The sequence below is a fragment of the Chrysochloris asiatica genome, unplaced genomic scaffold, assembly GCF_000296735.1.
Source record: "Chrysochloris asiatica unplaced genomic scaffold, ChrAsi1.0 scaffold00136, whole genome shotgun sequence".
NCBI lineage: Eukaryota > Metazoa > Chordata > Mammalia > Afrosoricida > Chrysochloridae > Chrysochloris > Chrysochloris asiatica.
The window spans coordinates 4694977-4717181 of NW_006408654.1; the positions used below are offsets into that span (position 1 = coordinate 4694977).

The 22205-nt window shown below is 38.1% G+C and overlaps 1 protein-coding gene across 1 annotated transcript in view; it reads right to left on the reverse strand.

Annotated features, from left to right (window-relative positions):
- The window catches only part of SLC9A9 (solute carrier family 9, subfamily A (NHE9, cation proton antiporter 9), member 9), a 1149796-nt gene that overhangs the window by 742773 nt on the left and 384818 nt on the right, over positions 1–22205 (reverse strand). The window contains exon 6 of the mRNA XM_006869862.1: positions 2667–2772. Coding sequence (XP_006869924.1) covers positions 2667–2772 — 106 coding nt within the window. The remainder of the gene's footprint in view (positions 1–2666; positions 2773–22205) is intronic.

The following is a 22205-nucleotide window of genomic DNA, read 5'->3' on the forward strand; positions in this document are numbered from 1 at the left end:
GATAGTTGATACAAGAAGAATGAAGTCCTTGACAACTTCAATCTTTTCTCCATTGATAAGAATGTTGTTTATTGGTCCAGTGGTGAGGATTTTTGTTTTCGTGACATTGAGATGCAATCCATACTGAAAGCTGTGCTCTTTGATCTTCATCAGTAAATGTTTCAAGTCCTCTTCACTTTCAGCAAGCATGTCTTACAGTTATCTAACATACTAAGTAGTTTAATCATTAAAAATAATAAATAATAACTTAACAACAACAACAAACAATCTATAAATGTGACCTTATTTGGATATAAGGTCTTTGAAGACATATGTTAACTTGAGGTCATACTGAAGTAGCCCCAGAACTTATTGCCACCATGTTGATTCCAATTGATAGGGCCAAAGAAAACAAGAGTAGAGTGGACCTTAAGTTGATCTGAGTGATACCTTGGGATGGAAGAGGTGAAAAGACACAGACAGAGAGGGATGATGGTGCTACCAGAAGTTCATCAAGAAGATAGGATTTGACCCAAGACCATTGGGGGATAGTATGATCCTGCCAATACCCTGAATTTGAACTATTTGCCTTCAGGACAGTGAGATTATTCATTTCTGTTGTTCAAAGCCATCTACTTTGTAGTATTTTATTACTACAGCCTAAGAAAACTAATCCAGGGTCATTCAACACAGTCCTTGGGTAATACAAATGGCTAAAATTCTTGCTGCTAATCAAAAGGCTTCTGGTGTGGCATTGGAGGATCACCTAGAATGACGAATGTCTTGTGCTTAGAAAGGAAAAGATCTTGCCATGGACTGAAACATATTTTATTATTATTGAGATATGCAACAGTGAGTGTGGGGTATAGGAGAGGCACATCACTGGGACCCCCAGTAATAACTATATATTGCTGTTGTTGTTAAGTGCCTTGCAGTAAGTTCCGACTCATAACAACACTGTATAGAGTTTCTGAGGAGCGGCCAGTGGGTTTGAACAGCTGACTTTGGGATTAGCAGTCTCGAGTTTATCCTACAGCGCCACACCAGGACTCCATATTAACCTGTTGTTGTTCAGTGCTGTCAAGTTGGACCCTACTCACAGCAACCCTGTATAGGGTTTCCTAAGAATGTCTTCTGGGTTTGAATTTCAGACCTAGCAGTAAGCAACCCAGTGCTAATCTTACAGTGTCACGCCAGGACTCCTGAGGAGACATTAAATAGACTGTTCCACGTGTCCCTCCTCTGGCCCCAGACTTGCTCTCAACAGCATCAGCATTCACCCTCTAAGAGTCTATATTTTTAGTGGAAAACTACTGTGAAGCTTAGAGCTGAAAGCAGAAAGGCCAAACCTTTCTTTGGTTGTAGATACAAGATTCTTTCCCCAGCTCATTTGCACTTTAGTGGTTTTACTTTACTTGGCCTTTTACAACTTGGCAGCTCAGGAAGTAAAAATGAGGGACTCAGCAGAATCTTTTTGTTGTTTTCTTTAAAACATTTTTTTTTTTTTTTTTACTCCAGTGTTCTTTTAATACTAGTATTTCTTGGGCAGGGATTCCTGATGACCTAATTAATGGTTTTTGATGCTTCTTTGAATGCACCCTTTAGCATTTATGAATCTGTCATGACTTATGCTCTTTGTTTGCACTCACTGATCTTTTCCTTTAATTCAGGAAAGGCATTTCTACAGTGGCCAGGTAGAGTATAAGTTTATTTGGAGATTCTCACTTGAAAGTTGCTGAATTCCATTTCAACTCTGGGGAGCACAGTCTTAAGAAATGTCAGATGGCAGAAAAAGAAAGAAGAGTAGTGGTACTCTGTCATTTCCTACTCCCATCAGTGAGATCTGACTTTTAAAAATCCTTTGTCATTTCACAATACGTTTCCAAATGCATTGGAAGCAATTAACACCCTGAATAGAATCCTGTTGTCACATTTAATTATTAGATAGCTATTTTCCTTTGGGATATTTGACAGTTGCCCAAAAGGTTGGTCTTAATCTAAAATGGTGAAGAGACCTCTGACATAGTGAAAGTCACCCAAATGGCATTTATTAAATATAAATGGTAAGTACATGAAAGGGAAGTGAGGAAAGAGCACCAATTCTCATCTCAAAAAGAAAATTCTTCCAGGATGAAGGAAAAATTACATTTGCTCTTAGTTGAAGCTCCATCGGCTCCAATTGTCATGTGATGATTTAAGGTGTTTGTTCCTACAATATATTGCATTTGCACTGAGATATAAAGAGTATTCTGACCTTCAAGTTCTAGCTCCAATTTGCCAAACTTATGGTAAATACAAACGTTACTATTAGTCAATTGTCTGGAAAATAACTTGCATAAGGACAAAATCTAATGATATTGATTTGAAATGAAGAAAGCTCATTTATGTGCATTTTAGGAACCCAAAGTGAATCAGCTAAATATATGCAGGGTGGGGGGAATGTTACCCTCTGGGTAGTATCTTGTAATAGGCTAGAAACATGAAACCCATTAATAGTATTAGAAATTAGGCACCTAATGAATTGTGCCCATTATTGGAGATTTCCTATGATAACAATTCCTTAACAACTAGAAATTGCCTCAATCTTCATAACATAAGAGAAAAGATGCTTACTAAAGCCACCAGGAATTATTTCCAAGAAGAAGCATATTTTACATGATAAAAGAAACATAAGTACTGGTACTTACTATGTAAGGACTATGGCCACCGCATCATTCAACACACTCTCCCCAAACAAGAGTGTGTACAGGTCTGGATCAACGTGCAACTCATGGAAAATAGCCAGCACTGTCACTAGGAAGACACACACAAATAGGCAGAATTAGCTTGGAAACAGCCATGAAGTTGTCACTAGTTGTGGTCGTTTTTTAAAAGACAATAATTTAATGCTGATTGTATCAAATCCATCCTTTATACTGACATCAGAGCTTTCTTCAAAAGAAACAACCTGATCGTGACACTCCTCTGCTTAGAGACTTCTCTGGGTTACCCATTGCTTATAGAAAATGTTGGCGCTCTTTCAAATGTCTACAATCTGCATCTTTTGACGCCAACAACGTCTTTCTCTGTCCTTCCCTGCCCCTTTACTCTCTCCTTAAACCTGTACTGAACTACTTGCCATAATTTCCCAAATACAAAGCTAAATACCATGTACAAATATCCTGTATCAAACCTGTATGTATTTGTGGGTACATTCCCGCTCTATTTCCCATACCAATCAGCCTGTGCATCTGTCCATACCCATAGATCATTGTTCCAGTGCTGTGTATATAACATTATTTGCCTCTATCCCCTTTAGCCCTTGCATACCTCCCTATGTCTTCACTTCTCTTCATCATTCTTCTACCCTTATCCCTCTTCTTGGATATTGTCTTTCCCTTCTTATATATTGCTCTCCCTGTCACCTGAATTAGCATGTGTCCTGGTGTGGAGCTGTAGGATAAGAACCCAACTCCACAGTCGGTTTGAACCCCAAGGTCAGTGGTTCAAACTCACCAGCCACTCCTTAGAAACCCTATACAGGGTTGCTATGGGTTGGATCTGACTTCATAGCACTTAACAACCATTTATGGAGAATCCTGGTGTGGCACTGTGGGTTAATGTGCTGGACAGCAAAGTCGGTTTGAACCTCAATGTCGATGGTTCAAGTTCACCAGTCGTTCCTTGGAAACTCTGTTAGGGTTGCTATGGGTTCGAACAGACTCAATGGCACTTAACAACAACAACAAACACTCTAATCAGCGAATTACTTTCCCTTCTCTCCCCTCCCTAGTAAAAACATCAAAGAATGTTTCTTTTAGTATGAAAACCTTCTCTTGGAATTTTATAATAGTGATCTTATACAATATTTGTTCTGTTGTGATTGACTAATTTCACTCAGCATAATGACCTCCAGGTTTATCCATGTTATGAGGTGTTTCTCAGATTCATCATTATTCTTCACCATTATGTATTATTCCATTGTGTGTAGATACCAAAGTTCGTTTATCCATTCTTGTATTGTTGGACATTTAGGCTGTCTCCATCTTTTTGTTATTGCGAATACTGCTGTGAAGAAAGCTGCTGTGTATATATCTACTTGTTTTCTGGCTCTTTTTTTCTTGTGGTTATATACCAAGCAGAGGAATTTCTTGGTCATATGGTATTTTATTTTGAACTTTATGAGGAAGTGCTATACCATTTTCCACAGTAGTTGAACCATTTTATAGTCCTACTAGCAATGTAGGAAGGTTCCAATATCTCCAAAGCCTTGCCAGAATTTGTTGTTTTCTGTTTTTTTTTTGTTTTTTTTTTTAATTTGGCTACCAAATTCTTAACAAATTTACAAATGCTTAACAACATTAATGCTGGAATAAGATGATATTTCATTGTTTTGATTTGCATCTAATGGCTAACTATCATGAACATTTTCTTATGTTTCTTGGCTGCCTGACTATCCTCCTTGGTGAAGTATCTGTTCATGTCCTGTGCCCATTTTTCAATCAGATTATTTGTCTTTTTCTTAATGTTGTGCTGTTGAGTCAGTTCCAACTCATAGCGACCCTATATAGGGTTTACAAGGCTGAATATCTTTAGGGAGCAGCTGGTGGGCTAAAACTGCTGACCTTATGGTTTGCAGTTGAGTGTTTATCATATGTACCCACAATGCTCTTATACAAGGAATTTTTAGTAGTAACTGGGAGAGAAAAGGTCTTATCCAAAAAATTATTAAGTCAATAAATATGCCATATACAAGAGGACTGATATAGCACTGTAGGATAAGCACTGGAGTGCTAACCACAAGATCAGTGTTTCAAACCCACCCGCCTAGGATACCTTATGCAGGGTTGCTATGAGTTGGAACTGACTCATTGGCACTTAACAACAGCAATAATAAAAGAGGGCTGACATGAAAAGCAAGAGAGAGAGAGGTTGAGAACAGAGTCTGAAAGTATTATGAGTAATATCAAGAAGTTGGCATCTTCTCCTACCACAATGGGAGTCATAGGAAGGCATATATATATATATATGAATGAAGGCGCTCTGGTAGCAGAGTGGTTACGAATTGGGCTGCTAACCTCAGGATCAGCAGTTCGAAACTACCAGCTGTTCTGTGGGAGAAAGATGAGGCTTTCTGCTCCCGTAAAGATTTACAGTCTCAGAAATCCTCTACAGGGTGGTTATGAGTTAGAATGGACTCCACGGGCCATAACAACAACAATATATATGTGTGTGTGTGCATACCTTACTTTTTAAATATAATGTATTATAAGCATCTCTCTTTGTCAAGATAATTCAGTTTTAATGGTTTATCAAATTTTCTTTGCACGAATACATTAGAATTTATTTGACCCATTTATTGTTGGACCCAATTTTTCTTTACTTTTTTTTTGTGAAATGAGTGAAGGCTTACAGAACAGATCATTAGTTTTACATTCAACAAATCCTATTATTTCATTTCATCTTAATGATTGCAATCCCTTCAATGTAACATCATTTATCTCACTTCCGCTCTCTGTTGCTTGTCTCTATCCTTCCTTCTTTACCAGTTCTTCTGAATTTTGTCCTTAGGTAAATGCTGCCCTTTTGATCTGGAATAGTTAACCATTCTATGGTGTTTGTTCCTCAATAGTGTTGTTGTCTCTCTATACTTCTATTGCTTAGCTGAAAACTGAGCCATGGAGATGAGTTCAGTTTCAGACTTGAAGAGAGATGAAGGGCCATAGTCTCAGGGTTCCATCTGTCTCTGTCTGACCACTAAAGCTTGTCTTTTTTACATTTTGAGTGTTGTTCCCCCATTTACCCCAAGTCTATTCAGAACCTTCTAATATGATCACTTTTAGAGAAGTTGAATGTGATCACTTTTAGATAAGTTGATAGTGGTTACTATATCTCATTCTTCCAGTCTCAGGGTCACAGAGTCTGAAGTTCACATGGCTCATTAGCCAATGAACTAATTGTTTCAAAGCATCTTCAATATTCATCACTCTTCATTCCTCCAGAAGTTGTACCTTAAATGATCACTCATGAGCTTTTATTTATTTATTTATTTTTTGCCTAATGCAATATATCATTTGATTCCTTTTCTTATTTTAAAAAAAGGTTTTATTGTGAACTGAATGATAGTTTACATGGGAGAATATCGGCTTCACACCATAGTTTCATTGCAATGGTTACAGTCTCCTCCGTGCATCACTATTCAACAGTATTTGCTTCCATTCCCTCTGTTTATTATATTTTGGCAGGGGGTAGGTACACAAAAACACTCAGGAATATATAATAATTTAAACAACCAAAGGGCACATTCTACAAGCCTGCCTCCTGTCTACCAGCACCCAGTCCCTCTCTTTCTATGAGTTCAGAGTCCTCAGCTGCTCCCTATCTCCATGTCCTCATATCTGCCTCCATCTCTGATGTTGCTGCTTCTCTGGACAGATCCCACATTCTCCCTGTGCTCTTCTCCCTTGATGGTCCTAGGGTCCTCTGCTTCTGGACTTAAAGAGTAACTCCTCTCCTGTTTTTGTTACAAAACCTCTACCTTTACAATTGTGACAGTCACAATTAGTCATGATAAAAATTAATCACTATTGAATCACAAGAATCCTATCCCCATCTCCTTTCACCAGACCTATCTGGTGGTTGGTAGTGATTATGTGCTATGGAGTTGGTTCTGACTTATAGTGACCATGTATAGGGTTTCTGAGGCTGTAAATCTTTACAGGAGCAGAAAGCCTCATCTTTCTTTTGCAGAACTACTGGTAGATTCAAACTACTAGATTAGCAGCCCAATTCAAAACCACTAAACTACCAGACCAGACCTGTCTACATAATATGAAAACTATTCAGTGGGGACTCTACCCTCCTCTGCACACCCAAACTAAACTCTCCCTTGAAAACTTGTAAGCCAGTCACTTTGTGCTTTTATCACCCCCTCATTTGAGTTATGGTGTTGGAGGAGAATGTTGAAAGTGCCATGGGCTGCCAAAAGAACCAACAGATCCATTTTGGAAGAACTGCAGCCAGAGTGCTCCTTGGAGGCTAAGATGGCCAAATTTCATCTCTCATACTTCGACCATATTGTCAGGAGAGACCAGTCGATGGAGAAGGACATCATGTTTGGTAAGGTGAAGAGTCAGAGAAAAAGAGGAAAACCCCCAATAAGATGGATTGGCCAAGTGGCAGTATTGATGGATTCAAGAGTGGCAACAGTAGTGAAGTTGGCCTAGGAGCAGACAGTGTTTCGTTCTGCTGTGCATAAGGTTGCTATGAGTTGGTACTGACTCAATGGCACCTAACAATAACAACAACATTTAGGTAGCCAATGTCTAAGTTGCCGGTCCCTATCTACCCTGTATACAGAGAGGATAGGATTGATACTTGATGTGAACACTGTTTCCCTCTCAGTTGGTATTTTGAGCTACTACATCCAGAAGTACAGGTCAAGTTCATCAAATTGTAGTAATTTGCACTTGTTTCCTTCATCCAAAAAAAAAAATTTTTTTTTTTTTCTTTAAGTTTTTATTGTGGGTTGAGTGAAAGTTTACTGGGAAGATCATCAGTTGTATATTCGACAAGTCATATAACTTGTTTAATCACAATGATTACAAGCCCCTCCAAGTACCATCAGTTAACAGTATTTCTCTCTATTCACATTAGCTCTTTAAAAAAAAAACAAAAAAAACACACTCAGGCATATATAATAATTTACACCACCAAAGGGCACATTCTGCAAGTCTGCCTCCTGGCCACTATCTCTTAGTCCCTCTCTAGAGTCTAGAGCCCTCAGCTGCTCCCCTTCTCCATGTCCCTATCTCTGCCACCATCTCTGCTGTCACTGCTTCTCTGGATAAGATCCTGCATTCCATTTGTGCTCTTCTCCCTTTATAGTCCTAGGATCCTTTGTTTCTGAACTGTAAGATTAACTACTCCCCCATTTTTGTTACAAAACTTCTACCTTTATAATTGTGACAGTTGTAATTAATTATGAAAAAAAGTTACTCACTATTGAACCATAAGATCTTATCCTCATCTCTTTTAACCAGACCCATCTAGACAAGATCTAGACAAGATTAAAACTATTCAGTGGGGACTCTTTCTTCCCCCACACACTCTTAAACTAAACTTCCTCTTGAAACCTTGTATGGCAGTCACTTCGTGCCTTTTCCGCCCCTCATTTTAGGTAGCCAGTGTCTAAGTTGCCCGTCCCTATCTACCCTGCGTACAGAGGGGATAGCATTGATACTTGATGTGAAGACTCCTTCCCTCTCTGTTGGTATTTAGAGTTAATACCTCCAGGAGTATAGGTCAGGTTCATCAAATTGTAGCAATTTACTCTCATTTCCTTTGTCAAAAACTGTTTGTTTTTTATCTTCCTCTAGTCGAGTTCTGATTATCAAGCCATCGAGGCTAAGTCAAATGGGTACTGCCTGCAAGTTTGGGTGTTCTTGTGCATCTCCCCTCACTTCATATCAGTTGGATGTTTCAATCTCAGCTCTAGCCCTCTGTGGCTATGTCCTTGTCCATGGTTTCAGGTGTCCCCAGGTCTCACCACATTTTGGACCAACCAGCCCTTCCTCTTCTCTCTCTCATCTCCAGGTCAATGGGAGTCAATGGACTGTGGTTGAACTCAGCCTATTTCTTCATTGCTGCCTTTCACCTCTTCCACTCACCAGTAGACCAAGGTGGTCTCCAGTACTCTTACATGCTTGCTCATGTGTTCCCTTTGAGTTTTAGTCTTAGAGGGGGGTTTGTCCTGAAGGAACTTGATTGTTTGCCTTAATGGCTTCCTGGAGAACAGCTTTCTTATTCTTGTAATAGCCAGTCATACTGACATTTTGTTTTGGATTTTTCCTGATGACCTTTCTTTGAAGATGTATCTTCTGTTTGAGGCTGGTCTGCTTGTCCTTTCTAGTATGTATGTCCCACCTTTATCATGTTGTCCAACATAAACCAATCTCATCAGCTGCTCAGTTTGAGAAAGATGTAGCAGTCTATTTCTGTGACTATTACAGCCTTGGAAAACAAACCCTAAAGATTTTTTTTTACACCATCCCTGGTGTGGTGCTGTGAGCTGAAGCTGCAAGGTCAGACTGCAAAGTCATTTGAACTATAAGGTCAGTGGTTTAAGCTCACCAGCTGCTCCTTGGAAACCCTATACAGGGTTGCTATGGGTTGGAATTGACTTGACGGCACTTAATGATAACAATAGGTTATCTCATGTGGTGCTGTAGAATAAGCACTGGACTGCTAACCTTAAAGTTGGCAGTTCAAACCTACTATCTACTCTTCAGAAACCCTACCCAGGACCACTATGAGTCAGAACTGACTTAATGGAACTTAACAACAACAACACAGGTTCTCTATGAGGTGGAATTGACTCATTGGCAATAAATGTGTTTTTTTTTGTTGTTGTTGTTGTTGTTGTTGTTAATTTGGTGTCTGAGACAAAGCAAGTTGGGAATCTGGGCTTCAATATTGGGTACTTGGTAGATGTTGTTTCCTACTCATAGCAACACTGTATAGGGTTTCCGAGGAGTAGATAGTGGGTTTGAATTGTCAACCTTGTGGTCCACAGTCCAATGCTTATCCTACAGCACCACCCAAAAAGAAATTAGTGTTGGAGTAGGGGACTCCAGTGAGTTTGATTTTGGATATATTGACTTAAGTAGGTAAAACTTCAAGTGGAGATTTTAAGAAGAAAATTGGAACTAAAAGGCTAGAACTCACACAGAACTAATGGCAGAAGCAAACATGTGATGGTTTTACAGAAATGTAGATAGAACATGAAGCCATGAGAGTGGCAGAAATTGCCTGGGCAAAGTATGAAGAAAGAGATGAGAGGTTATGAGAGACCTTAGGGAAACATGTCAACTACATGAGTGGAAAAAGAGGAGCATGAAAAACACAAGGGGTGCATTTACCAAACCTGGTACTAAGCAAGAACAAAAAGTCAACAAGAAACCAAATTGCATTTCTGTAAGTAGATTTGCACTTACTAACAATAACCCTAAAGGAAGGAATATTAGACTAAGCAAGTAGGGCTGGGATAGAAGAGACAATAGAAATAAAATGTCATGAATTGGTATAAGTGGCCAGGTCCCATTTTACCTGGCGTAGAATTAATTTTTCCTACCTAAATGGGTCCCTAATCATAAAAGATAAAATAATAGAGATCTACTTTTTACCAGCATATGTTGTTGTTAAGTGCTATCAAGTCAGTTCCAACTCATAGTGACCCTGTAAAGGATTTCTGAGGAGTGGTTCGTGGGTTTGAACTGCCAATTCTGCAGCTCAAACTGACCTTGCAGTTCAGTGCATGATCCTGTAGTGCCATAGCAGGATATTTGCCACAATCCTTCACCTTTGCAGGTTGTGGTGGATGTCAGTTATGAGGTAGCTCTTCTAAGCAACCTTTTTCTCCTTGGGTAGAATCAAGATTCTGAATTCAGTAAAACCTAGGGGTTTCATTGCAGGTTTTAATTATTAGTAATTTATTTTTGCTAGAATTCTGGGGACTAAAGCAAAATTATTCTCAAGCTAGAAAATTCTATCATGGCAGCTCTACTGTTGACTGGAGATAAATGGAAGACCATCTCTACCCAGTGTGAGATTTCATATGTCCATGAATAGGCATATAAAAATCCTGTGTTCCTTTCCCAATTTCCCAACTATGGAGTTCACTCTGCTCTATTGGGATGTACTCTGCATCTTTTCAATGAGAGCTTTGAGTTTTTAAGAGGAAGGACCTTTAATTGAATAGCCAGTTTTGTTTAAAAGTGCTCTAACACTCCCACGATTCCTTTTACACAAAAACTTGAACTCCAGTTCATAAATGATATCCCACACAAAAGAGAAAGTTATTACTTTGCACATTCCTATCTACCCTAAGGGGGAAAAATGAAACAGCTTAAAAATAAAGCCAGGCAGTGTGCCCTACAAGAGGGAGTATTTGCTGGGACCACAAATGAGTCAAATAGGTGAGTCAGGAAATTAGCCACCCACTCTGCTGCTGAGCTTGGAGCTTTAAAAAAATTCATTTAATTAGCTCGCTGACAAGGCTCAATCTTACACACAATGTCCAGAACTCTCTGTGACACCTTCCCAGGAGAGAACCTCTTAAAAGCAGCTGTGAATGTTCTCATATCAGCTCTGTCCATACCTTGTAGGATTTGTTAGGACAAGTCAGGCCTGAGACTTGTCTAAGAAGCAATGCCTATTAAGACAATTCTTCCTGTGACTGCACAGGGAAAAGTTCAAGATATCATGTGCCTAGGAAGGGAGAAAATACAATTAGATTTTTTTTAACCTTTGATTTAATCAGTGGATTTAGCCACATATGCATTCTTAATACATTAGTTCTAGTCTTTTCCCTCTCTGTCAAAAATATTTTTTTTAAATTGTGAATTAGGTGAAGGTTTACAGAGCAGATCAGTTTTCCATTTAACAATTCATACACATTTTGTTTTATTCTGTTGATTGCAATCCCCACAATGTAGCATCAATCATTCCACTTCTACCCTGTGTTTCCTATTTCCATTCTTCCTTCTTTCCTAATGCTTCCTGCTTTCTGATTGCCCTTGTGCAAGTGCTGCCCTTTTAATCTCCAAAGAATGTTGATTGCTCTAAGGTGTATAAACCTCCCTAGTGTTCACCTTACAGACCTGTGCATTGTTTGGCTGAAAATTGAACCAGGAAGCTAAGTCCAATTTCAGGCCTGAAGGGTGTCTAAGCGCCTTAGTCTCAGGAATTCTACCAGTCTCTATCCAACCAGTATCTTTGGTATTTTTATGATTTTGAGTTTTTCTCCCACTCTATCTAGGGCTTTTCAGAGTGGTCAGTAGTGGTAGCAGAGTACCATCCAGTTATTCTGGTCTCAGTGTCATGGAGTTTGAGGTTATAGCCCATTAGTTCTTTGTGCTAATCATTTCCATTCATTCTTTGATTTTCTTCACTCTTTTTTATTCTAGATAGGGAGAGACCAGTAAATTCACCATAGATGGTCATTTACAAGCTTTTAAGAGCCCAGTCACTACTCAACAAAGTAGAATGTAGAACATTTTCTTGTGGATGATGTTGTGCCAATTGATATTGATGTCCCCTGAGCCTCCAGGCCCAGCAATTCATCCCCTCAAGTTTTGCTTATGACTAAGAAGTTTTCATAAGTTTGCTCTCTGTACACTCTACTATATTCATGGAAAGAATTGCAGCTTATGTAAATACATATGCAGAATTATCTGCTGTTAAACATATATATATATATATTTGTGGGGATAGCCCCATTCTCTTTATCACATCTGTTCTGTTCAGCTTGTGTGTCTATCTATGCATCCATTTGTAGATGATGATTATTATTATTATTGCAAGATTGTATAAATTATTATAATTGCCTTCCTCTTCAGTCAAATTATTATGTGTCTAACCTCTAGTGATTTATTCTTCCTTCCTCTCCTACCCATGGTAATCAGAAAAGGATGAACTTTTTTTGTGTCTACTCATCTCTTAATAGTAGATTCTCATGCTGTACCTGCAGCTGAAGGCTTCTTCTCTATTCATCTTCTTCCTACCTGACATTTTGACTGGAGAAAAATCCATTTTGCGTTTCAAACCAGCAAAAAGGTGTACAAGCACATTTAATCCTTTGGCTAAATACATAAACATGTACATGCACCTGTACATAACTGCCCCCAGGTAAGACGGATGTAAGAGTATGACAAAAGAAAAATGTTACTAAATCATTGGGTATTTCTGAGAAAATAGTTTCAGCAATCAAATAGCATAAGATTTTAGAGGGAATGTGGACTGCACATTTGATTAAGTAATAATTAAGGGAAACAGAGAAATATAGCATTCAATTGTGAGTCAAACATGACTTTCTTTTAGGCATCTAATTCTTAGACCAAATTCAGATTTCTACCATTTGTCTTTCAAGTTTGTCATACTAAGGTAGCTTGTGTGTTGCTGTGATGCTGGTAGCTATGCCACCAGTATTTTACATCCCAGCAGGGTCATCCATGGTGGAGAGGTTTCAGCTGAACTTACAGATGAAAACAGATTAGGAAGCAGGAAAATGTTTAGTCACTGAAAACTGTATGAATAGCAGTAGAACATTGTCAAATACTATTGGAATATCGAATATTGAAACATGAGTAGCACCACAATATTGTCATATATGGTGCTGGAAGGTAAGTCCCTCAGGTTGGAAGGCATTCAGAATACGACTGGGGAAGAGTTGCATCATCATAATAGATTTGATCAAGATGATGTGAATGGAGCAAATCTTCTGGGACTTGACTTGGCTGACGAGCACAATGCAAAGTGAGGAGAAACAGCTGCAAACATACATTGATCATCAGAAGATGGAATGTATGAAGTATGAATCTAGAAAAATTGGACATTGGCAAACATGAACTGGGACTGATAAAGAGCGATATAATAGGCATCAATGAACTGAAATGGACTGGCATTGGATTATTTAAATCTGACAACCACATTGTTTACTATATACCAAGAATGACAAATTGAAGAGAATAGGCATCAAACTTATCATCCAAAAGAACCTTCCAAGACCCATCTTGAAGTATAATGCTATCTGTTATAGGATAATATCCATGCACCTACAAGGAAAACCAGTTAATACTACTACTATCCAAATTTACACACTAAATCCAGGGATGATGAAATTGAAGAAATTTACTAACTTCTTCAGCATGAAATTGATCAAATATGCAATCAAGATGTACTGATAATTGCTGGTGATTGGAATGCAAAGGTTGGAAACAAAGAGGAAGGATCAGTAGTTGGAAACTATGGCCTTAGTGACAGAAATGGTACTGGGGATTAGTAGCAGTACATTCTATCATGTAACAGTACATTGACAGGGAATTGCCAGTGGCTCAAGCATGATAGAAATTAACTTTTTTTAAGACCAATGACTTTGCATTGATCTTCATTGCAAATACTTTTATTAACCAAAACATGTACCTCACCAGATGGAAATGACAGAAATCAAATGGAACATATCTGCCCGAAAAGATGGTGGGAAAACTCCATAGAATCAGCCAAAATCAGGTCAGGAGCAGACTGTAGAATACATCATCAATTATCATATGCAAGCTCAGACTGAAGCTGAAGAAAATTAAAACAATTCCATGAGAGCCAAAATGTGACCTTGAACCTATCCCATCTGAATTTAGAGATGGCATTAAGAACAGATTTAATGCACTAGACACAAAGACTAGAAGAATTGTATAATGACATTAGACACTAAGACTGGAAGAGCTGTAGGATGACATCAAGAACATCATGCTGGAAAAGCAAAAAAAGAAAAGAAAGAAGGACAAGACCAAATGGATTTCAGAAGAGACTCTGAAACTGACTCTCCCTGGTAAAGATGCTAAAGTAAATGGGAGAAATGAGAAATGAGAGAGCCAAACAGAACATTTCAAAGAATAGACTTTAAAGTTAAATATTATAGTGAAATATGTAAAGAACTGGAGTTAGAAAATCAAAAGAGACAAATTCTCTTAGGATTCCTAAAGCTGAAAGAACTGAAGAAAAAAATTCAAGACTTGACTTTCCAATACTGATATATTCTATGTGCAAAATATTGAATGATGTAGGAAGCACTGAAAGAAGATGGAAGGAATATATAGTCACTGTACCAAAAAGAAATGGTCAATGTCCAACCCATTATAATAGGTACCATATGATCAAGAGCCAATGGCACTGAAGGAGTAAGACCAAGGTGTACTGAAGGAATTGGCAAAAAACAAGGCACCAGGAATTTATGGAATACAAATTAAGATCTTTCAACAAACTGATGCAGCACTGGTGGCACTCATTCATCTATGCCAAGAAAATTGGAGAAGAGCTATCTGGTCAATAGATTGGAAGAGATCCATTATTTGTGCTGATTCCAAAGAAAGTTGACCCAATAGAATACAGAAATCATGGGACAATATCAAGATCAATGAAAAAAAGATTGAAGTTGTCAGAGACTTCATTTTGCTTGGATCTACCATCAACATTCATGGAAGCTGCACTCAAGAAATCAAATGACATATTGAATAAGACAAATCTGCTGCACAAGAACTGTTAAAAGTGTTCAAGAGTAAAGATGCCAGTTGGAGGACTAAAGTGCACCAACTAAAGCCATGGAATTGTCAGTAGCTTCATATGCATGTGAAAGTTGGACAATGAATAACAATGACCAAAGGAGAATTGATGCATTTGAAGTATGGTATTGGAGGAGAATCTTAAAAGCACTTTTGACTGCCAGAAGGACAAACAAATGTGTGTTGTAAGAAGTACAACTAGAATGTTCCTTAGAAGTCAAGATGGTCAGACATAATTTCTCATACTTCAAACATGTTATTAGGATGGCCCAGGCCCTGGAGAGATATCTCATGCTTGGTAAAGTGGAGGGTCTGCAAAAAAGAGGAAGACCCCGCAGAGATGGGTTGGCACAGTGGCACTAGTAATGGACTCAATGGTGATATGATATTTAGGTTCTGTGTCAGCTTGATTGAGCAAGGATTCCCAGTCGTTTGGCAGAGATAGATGACTCTATTAAGATTTGCTATGAGCATTCAATCAACTGAAAGGATGTTTCCTTGAGGGTGTAGCCTACTCCCAATATAATGGGCATGCAGGAAAAACACATTCTCTTCCCCACCGGGTTTGGATTTTGCATTTGGGTCATCCTCCAACCTCTGGTTCTTCAAATCTGAGCCAGTGACCTTCTCCATTGTGTATTTGTGCCCAGGGTACCTGGAAAACTGGATGCCCACTTGAGGCCCTTGCTTGCCTGTTCCTGTCCCCCTGGCTCATGTGCTCTGTGCCATAGGTTCTGTGGCACACCTGCCCAGGCCTTGGTCAACCATTGCCTTGCTGCTGCCCCCATTCCAGTGCCAAAGTCCTGATCTGGGCCCTGACTTGAGATTCCTGCCTTCCATAGTTGCTCGTTGATCTTGGTTTGCCTGGCCTGTACTTGGGACTCTCTTATCTCTACAATCATAAGCCATTTTCTTGATATAAATTTCTCTTTATGTGTACACACACACGTGTGTGTGTGTGTGTATATATATATATGTGTGTGTGTGCACATATATATGTGTATACACACACACACACATACTGGATTTGCTTCTCTAGATAACCCAGTCTAAGACAGGTAACAACGATTATAAGGTTGCCACAGGACAGGACCAGGAAGTGTTTCATTCTGTTGTGTATAGGGTCACTGTGATTTGGATCCAAGTCAATGGCACCTAATAACAATTCAGAGGATGGACTAGTGAATTAAGTGTTGGTCTGGCAACCACAATGTAGGTTCAAATTCACCAGCCACTCCATGGGAGTAAGATAAGGCTGTCTGCTCCTAAAGATTGAAAATCCAGAGGAGCAGCTCTACTCTGCCCTATGGGATCTCTATGAGTTGGAATCAACATGATGACTGTGGGTTTGATTTGAGTGGGAAGAGAGATCTAGAGGAAGGCAGAGATCTAGAGGAAGCAGAGGACAATGGAAGAGTGGAAGGAAAGCATGAGTCTTTTCAGTAAAATGAGATTGTCAGCTGTGAGTAAGGAAACGGTGCTTGAGTTAGAGGAAGGTAGAAAGGTAGAGGCTAAGGGAAGGTAGAAAATGTCTTGAACATCTGGTATTGGAAACAAAGTCAAGTTCCAAGAAAACCAGTTATGGTTAAATATAAGAGACTTCTCAGTCTTCAAAAGAAAAATCCTAACACTAAAGTAATGAGATATTTTCTATTCATTTCTTCATCATTTGAAGAGTCTTTTCTCCTATTGTAAACCTGTGATAGTATCAAACTAATCTTTTCTTATCTCAAAGGTAGCAACCATACCTAGAAATAAGAATACTGCCTGAACCCATGAGTTAGCTCAATGCATTAACTGTTCAAAGATGTTCTGTGGCATTTTTTGTTTTGTTGTTGTTGTTATTTAAACTGTTATTTCTTCAATCAGCCACTTTCTTCTAGATTTTTCTGTAATTTTAAGAGTTCAGGGTGCTTCAGTGATAGTTTCTCTTATAGAATATCTATTAGCAGCTATCTATCCCATATTTTCTTGATATTTTACAAGGAATTTAAATTTCAAATGATATTTTAATGAGACATCTCTCAGCGATCAGGAATAAGATCTGCTTGGATCAATGGAAAATAACACATAATAGTTCCTACCCCTGTTGTTCTAAGTCTTCATTCACCCTTCTCAAATTGCTAGCACTCCCTGGAGAGTAATCTCTGTGGTATTCTGTGCAAATCAGTATGTATGACACTTGTCCCTGACACCTAGGGAATAAATATGTCTAGGGCTTCTGCTGCTTAGTCCATGTCAGGCCTGGTAGCCTCATACATGAGGTAGTGATTTTTCATTTCAAACAGTGATTATTGTGAAATACATTTTCTTTCTCACAGAGAAAAGATTCTTCTATAACTTTTTTCCACTTTCCTGAAATATTGTACATAACAAGATTTCAAGAAGAGACTTTCCACAAAAATTGTGGTATTGAATACAGACTGGGATACTGGAATTATTTTGACCCTGAACATTCTCAGTAAAGACACACAATGCCAGATCTAGAAAGTTAATTGCTAGATGTTACTTCATTGAGATCAGTTTAAATTAGAAATGACACAAAATATCAGGAATAATTTATCCCTATATTATTGCAATTTTATTTTGACCATCTATGTGATATAATAGGTTGGTGTTGAGTTAGCAGTGGAGAAAATACTATATATATATATATATATATATATATATATATATATATATATATATATATACTACTGATTAGGTATTATACTTTCTTACTGCTAATTGCAACTCTCATAGGAGAAATAAGTCCTAGTGTCCCAAGGTCCCAGAGACCTATTCAGAATGATTCCTCATATGTGAAGATATTACAAAACTCATTCATTCCTGCTATAGAATAAGCACTGAACTTCTAACTGCAAGGTTGGCAGTTCAAACCTACCAACTATTCCTTAGAAACTGCATAGAGGGCCACTATGAGTTGGAACCAACTTGACAGCATTTAACAAGAGCAACTCTTTCATCAATGTACAATGGAATTTTCTAGAGGCTGATATGTGACATTGCAATGGATTGAATGCAGAAGCAGATGTGAGACTCCCGTTGTCTTCAACTGCATCATGCACTGAAGACACTTGCAAAAATTTAAAACAATGTCAGTCTTCTCACTAACTTTTTTGTTTGAAAATTAAATTTATTTTTCATAAAATGTTATCTACATTAACATGCAAATTGTTTATTGTTGTTATTTTAAAATAAGTCAATAAAAATATTTTTCAATTTCTAATATAGTAAATAAGGGGCCCTGGTAAAGCTGTGAGTTAGGTGTTGGGCTGCTAACTGCCAGGTCAGTGGTTCAAACTCATAAGAGCTCTTGGGAAAACTATGAGAGTTTCTGCTGTAGTAAAGATTTACTGTCTTGAAAATCCTACATAGTTCGCTATGAGTCAGAATCAACTCAGTAGCAGTGGGTTAGTAATATGATAAATACTGATAGATCTACAAAAACAAGAATCCTGATGTGTCACTGTAGGATAAGCAATGGACCACAAAGTGGTTTAAGTCACAAGGTTGGTCATTCAAACTCACTATCTGCTCCTTGGAAACTCTATACAAGGTCGCTATTGGTCAGAACTGACTCAGTAGCACTTAACAACAACAACAAAAATATATAAACAAACTCTCTTTGTATCCTTTCTAATTTTAAAGAGTTGTAAAAGGGTCCTGATACAAAACTACTTGAGTAGTTTTCGTCTTAAGACATTTGTTGGTTGTAATGAATCTCTTACTCATCTAGTATGATACTAACTAGCCACCACCTTTGAGAAAAATTAGAAAATAGATGTTCACATAATTTTCCATAGAGCTTAATTCTCTCATGGAACTACTGCTGAGAAAGGATGATTGTATCTTAACATTCCTAGTCACACACTAGCCAGTTGATTCTTTGGGCACACAGGTACAGATTCCAAATGACTTTAAGTGAGAAAAATTACTCTGTTTACATTAACTCCTCTAACACGTTTCTAGCATCACATTCTAGAATCAAATTCTGTCATTTGTCCAATTATTTCTTTTGTATATATTTGGGACAGAGATATTTTCTTTAATATATCAATGCCTACTAAAAGCACTGACAATCACATATCCTTTCTTTGACTTCAAATATGGTTGGATGGAAATCCAGAATAATATTTTTCCTGTTTTGTTTAAACACCAGAAGTACAACAGTAGTCCCTATTAATCACTGAGAATTTAAAAGGGTAATTAGAAGGTCAAGAGACTTTCTGCAGGAAGAAAAGAAAAAATAAGATACATAAAGATTGGTAAGGGGCAAACTGGAGTTCAATTTGGGTAGGGAATGTTATCCAAATTTTGTGTCTTGGAATGAATGGGCTGAAATCTGTTAGCACTTTAGCTAGTGCTTTAAAGTGTTCCCCAAAGGTAGCTACAACAGGATTATTCTAAATTTAACATTAGCAAAGAACATAAACATTTAGTAAAGACCCAATTTTCTCACCAATGAGGTTTAATGAGCCATAGTGTAGTTTAATGGGAATCTTTGCAGAATGTCCAATATCTGAGGGAAGATGACTCACCCTGTTGTACAAGTATTCCCCACTTGGGATTATTACTTGAGCATTTTGCCATTTTAAAAATGAAAATTGTAGGTAAGGGTTTGCCTACACCTCATGAAATAAATATAGAGAAAAGCAGCCAAAGTTTAGATGGCTCACCAAGAAATCAACATGTATAGGTGAAACTATCACTGTGGTCCATTAAACCAATGATTGTAAGGAAAGAAACACATTCAAAAGATTAGTTCATGGAAATGAAGATGAGGAGAGTCAAATTATGAATCTACTCATTCATGTTATCAAATAATGGTTCTCCCAATGATGACGATGTCCTTATCTCTAGAATATGTAATATTTCATGGTGAAGCAGTCTTTGCAGATGTAATTAAGGTTACAGGATTTCAGATGGGGAGATTGTTTTTCTGGATTTATCTGATGAGTTCAACTTAATCATATGAGTCCTTTAAAGCAGAGTAATTTCTCCAACTAGAGTCAGGGAAGCGCAGTGGAAGAGAAAACACAAGGGGTATGAATCCACAGGGTAGTCAGAGAGATTCTAGTGTGAGAAGAATTCAGCACACCATTGCTGGTTCTAAGACATAGGGACACACTGGCAAGGAGGAGAGAGAGGACTTGAAGGGCTAAGGGTAACTTCAGTTATCATCAGAAAGAAAACAGAAATGTAAGTTCTACAATTTAAGAAACTAAATTTTTCCAACAACCTGAATGCATTTAGAAGTGTATTCTTCCTGAAGCTTCCTGTTAAGAGCCCAGCCAACTAACACCTTGATTTTGGCCTTGAGACTGAGAGTAGAGAACCAAGTTCATACTTTTGACCTACAAAACCCATACTTTTGACCTACAGGAGGATTAAGATAACAAATTTGTATTGCTTTAAGACACTTAATTTGTGGTAATTTTTACAACAGCAGTAGAACTCTCATCCTCTTTAACAGTGTTGTTGTTTAGACTCATAGAGACAGAGACCCTGCATAGGGTTTCTGAGGAATGAATGGTGTGTTTGAACCACTAACCTTGCTGCTCAAACCGACACTGAGTTTGAGCATTTATCCTATGGTGCCACACCAGAACTTCAAAAATGGGATTTATAAATTGGTGGCTAAGCCTCAGTCATTTGACTTCTCAAGATTTGAGTTACTGGATGGAGATGTTTCTAGATTGTTCATTTTTAGCCATAAGGACAATATTCCCTGACCTCTACCTCTGCCGTTGTCAGAAAAGCAGTCACTTAAACACATCCATTTTAGATCATATTTAGCAAGGCAAAGCATGAACCAGTAAGTATGTTTATTTTGTTTGTGAGTCTATGTGCCTATGGAACCCTCTGTGCTAATGTAGTTACCATCACATGCCAGCTTGTGTGGAACTGTCACATACATCTGATCACTCATTTTCTCAGAGTGTATTGCTTTTGTAGCTCCTCAAATCATTTTCTTTTCCAGCATGTACACTATCTGGGCTGCACTGTTGAGTATCGTCATTATGATGAACTGGTGGGAACGGTAAAGTTCCTAACAAGGATGGAAGGTTAGTACAATAGGGTAAGTCAGGTTGGAGGAGAGCCAGTCAAAAGTCATATGTAGATTTAATGATAAAAACAAACAATAGCCATTTTAACTTTCTGCTTTCAGCTTTTTAATATTTTCTACAGTAAACATGCATTTTTTTTAGAATCAGAAAGGAAAAAATAACACATAAAAAGACTCAGAGTCTTTTTCCAAGGCCCAGAATGTATACATGATGACCCCTCCAAATTCCAGGCCTTCTCTATTCTTCCTGCCTGAGTTTCCAGATTACTTGATCCCACTATAGAACATGGTACTGTAGAGCCTTCTATATCTTGAAGTGTGCTCCAACTGTGGTCTGGGGAAATTATTCTCTCTAGTTTTCCTTCCAATCCCCTGGCCTCTCTTTCCCCTTCTCCTTTGCAAATACACCTATATAATATAGATGCTACCCAGGAATACCTCCTTAGTTCTTTTCCCTTTCACACTACATATTTGTACTGGGAAGTCTGATCCACACCAAGTAATCTTGATCTCCAACCCATTGCTTCCTCTTTCTGTGCTACAGAATCCCATATCCAGTCACAGCCAAGACAGCTCAAGCTAAAGTAATTCTATATGGAACAATTACTTGAGCACCTACTCTATGCCTAGAACTGAGTATGGTTATCAGCTCCTAGTTAGGCCCAGTAAACTTACCCATACTGACCTTAGTTACCAGTCTCAAGGAATGGCATTATCATTTAGCTGACAGCTTTTTGTTTGTGTTTGAAATGTTGTGATTTATTTGCAATGGAAAAAAAAAAAACCTCTGGCTATAGAGAAGATAATATTAAGAGATACTGTACAACTCAACAACAAAGACAATTCACTTTAAAAAATGGACATATGATTTGAATAGACATTTCTCTTAGAAAAAAGATATATCTTTTTTGGTTAGTAAGTACATAAAAAAGATGCTCAGCATCATTGTTGTCATTAAGATGCCATCAAGTGGGTTCTGACTCATAGCAACACTACATAGGGTTGCTGAGGAGTGACTAGTGGATTTGAACCATCAACCTTGCAGTTATCAGTCCAGTCCTTAT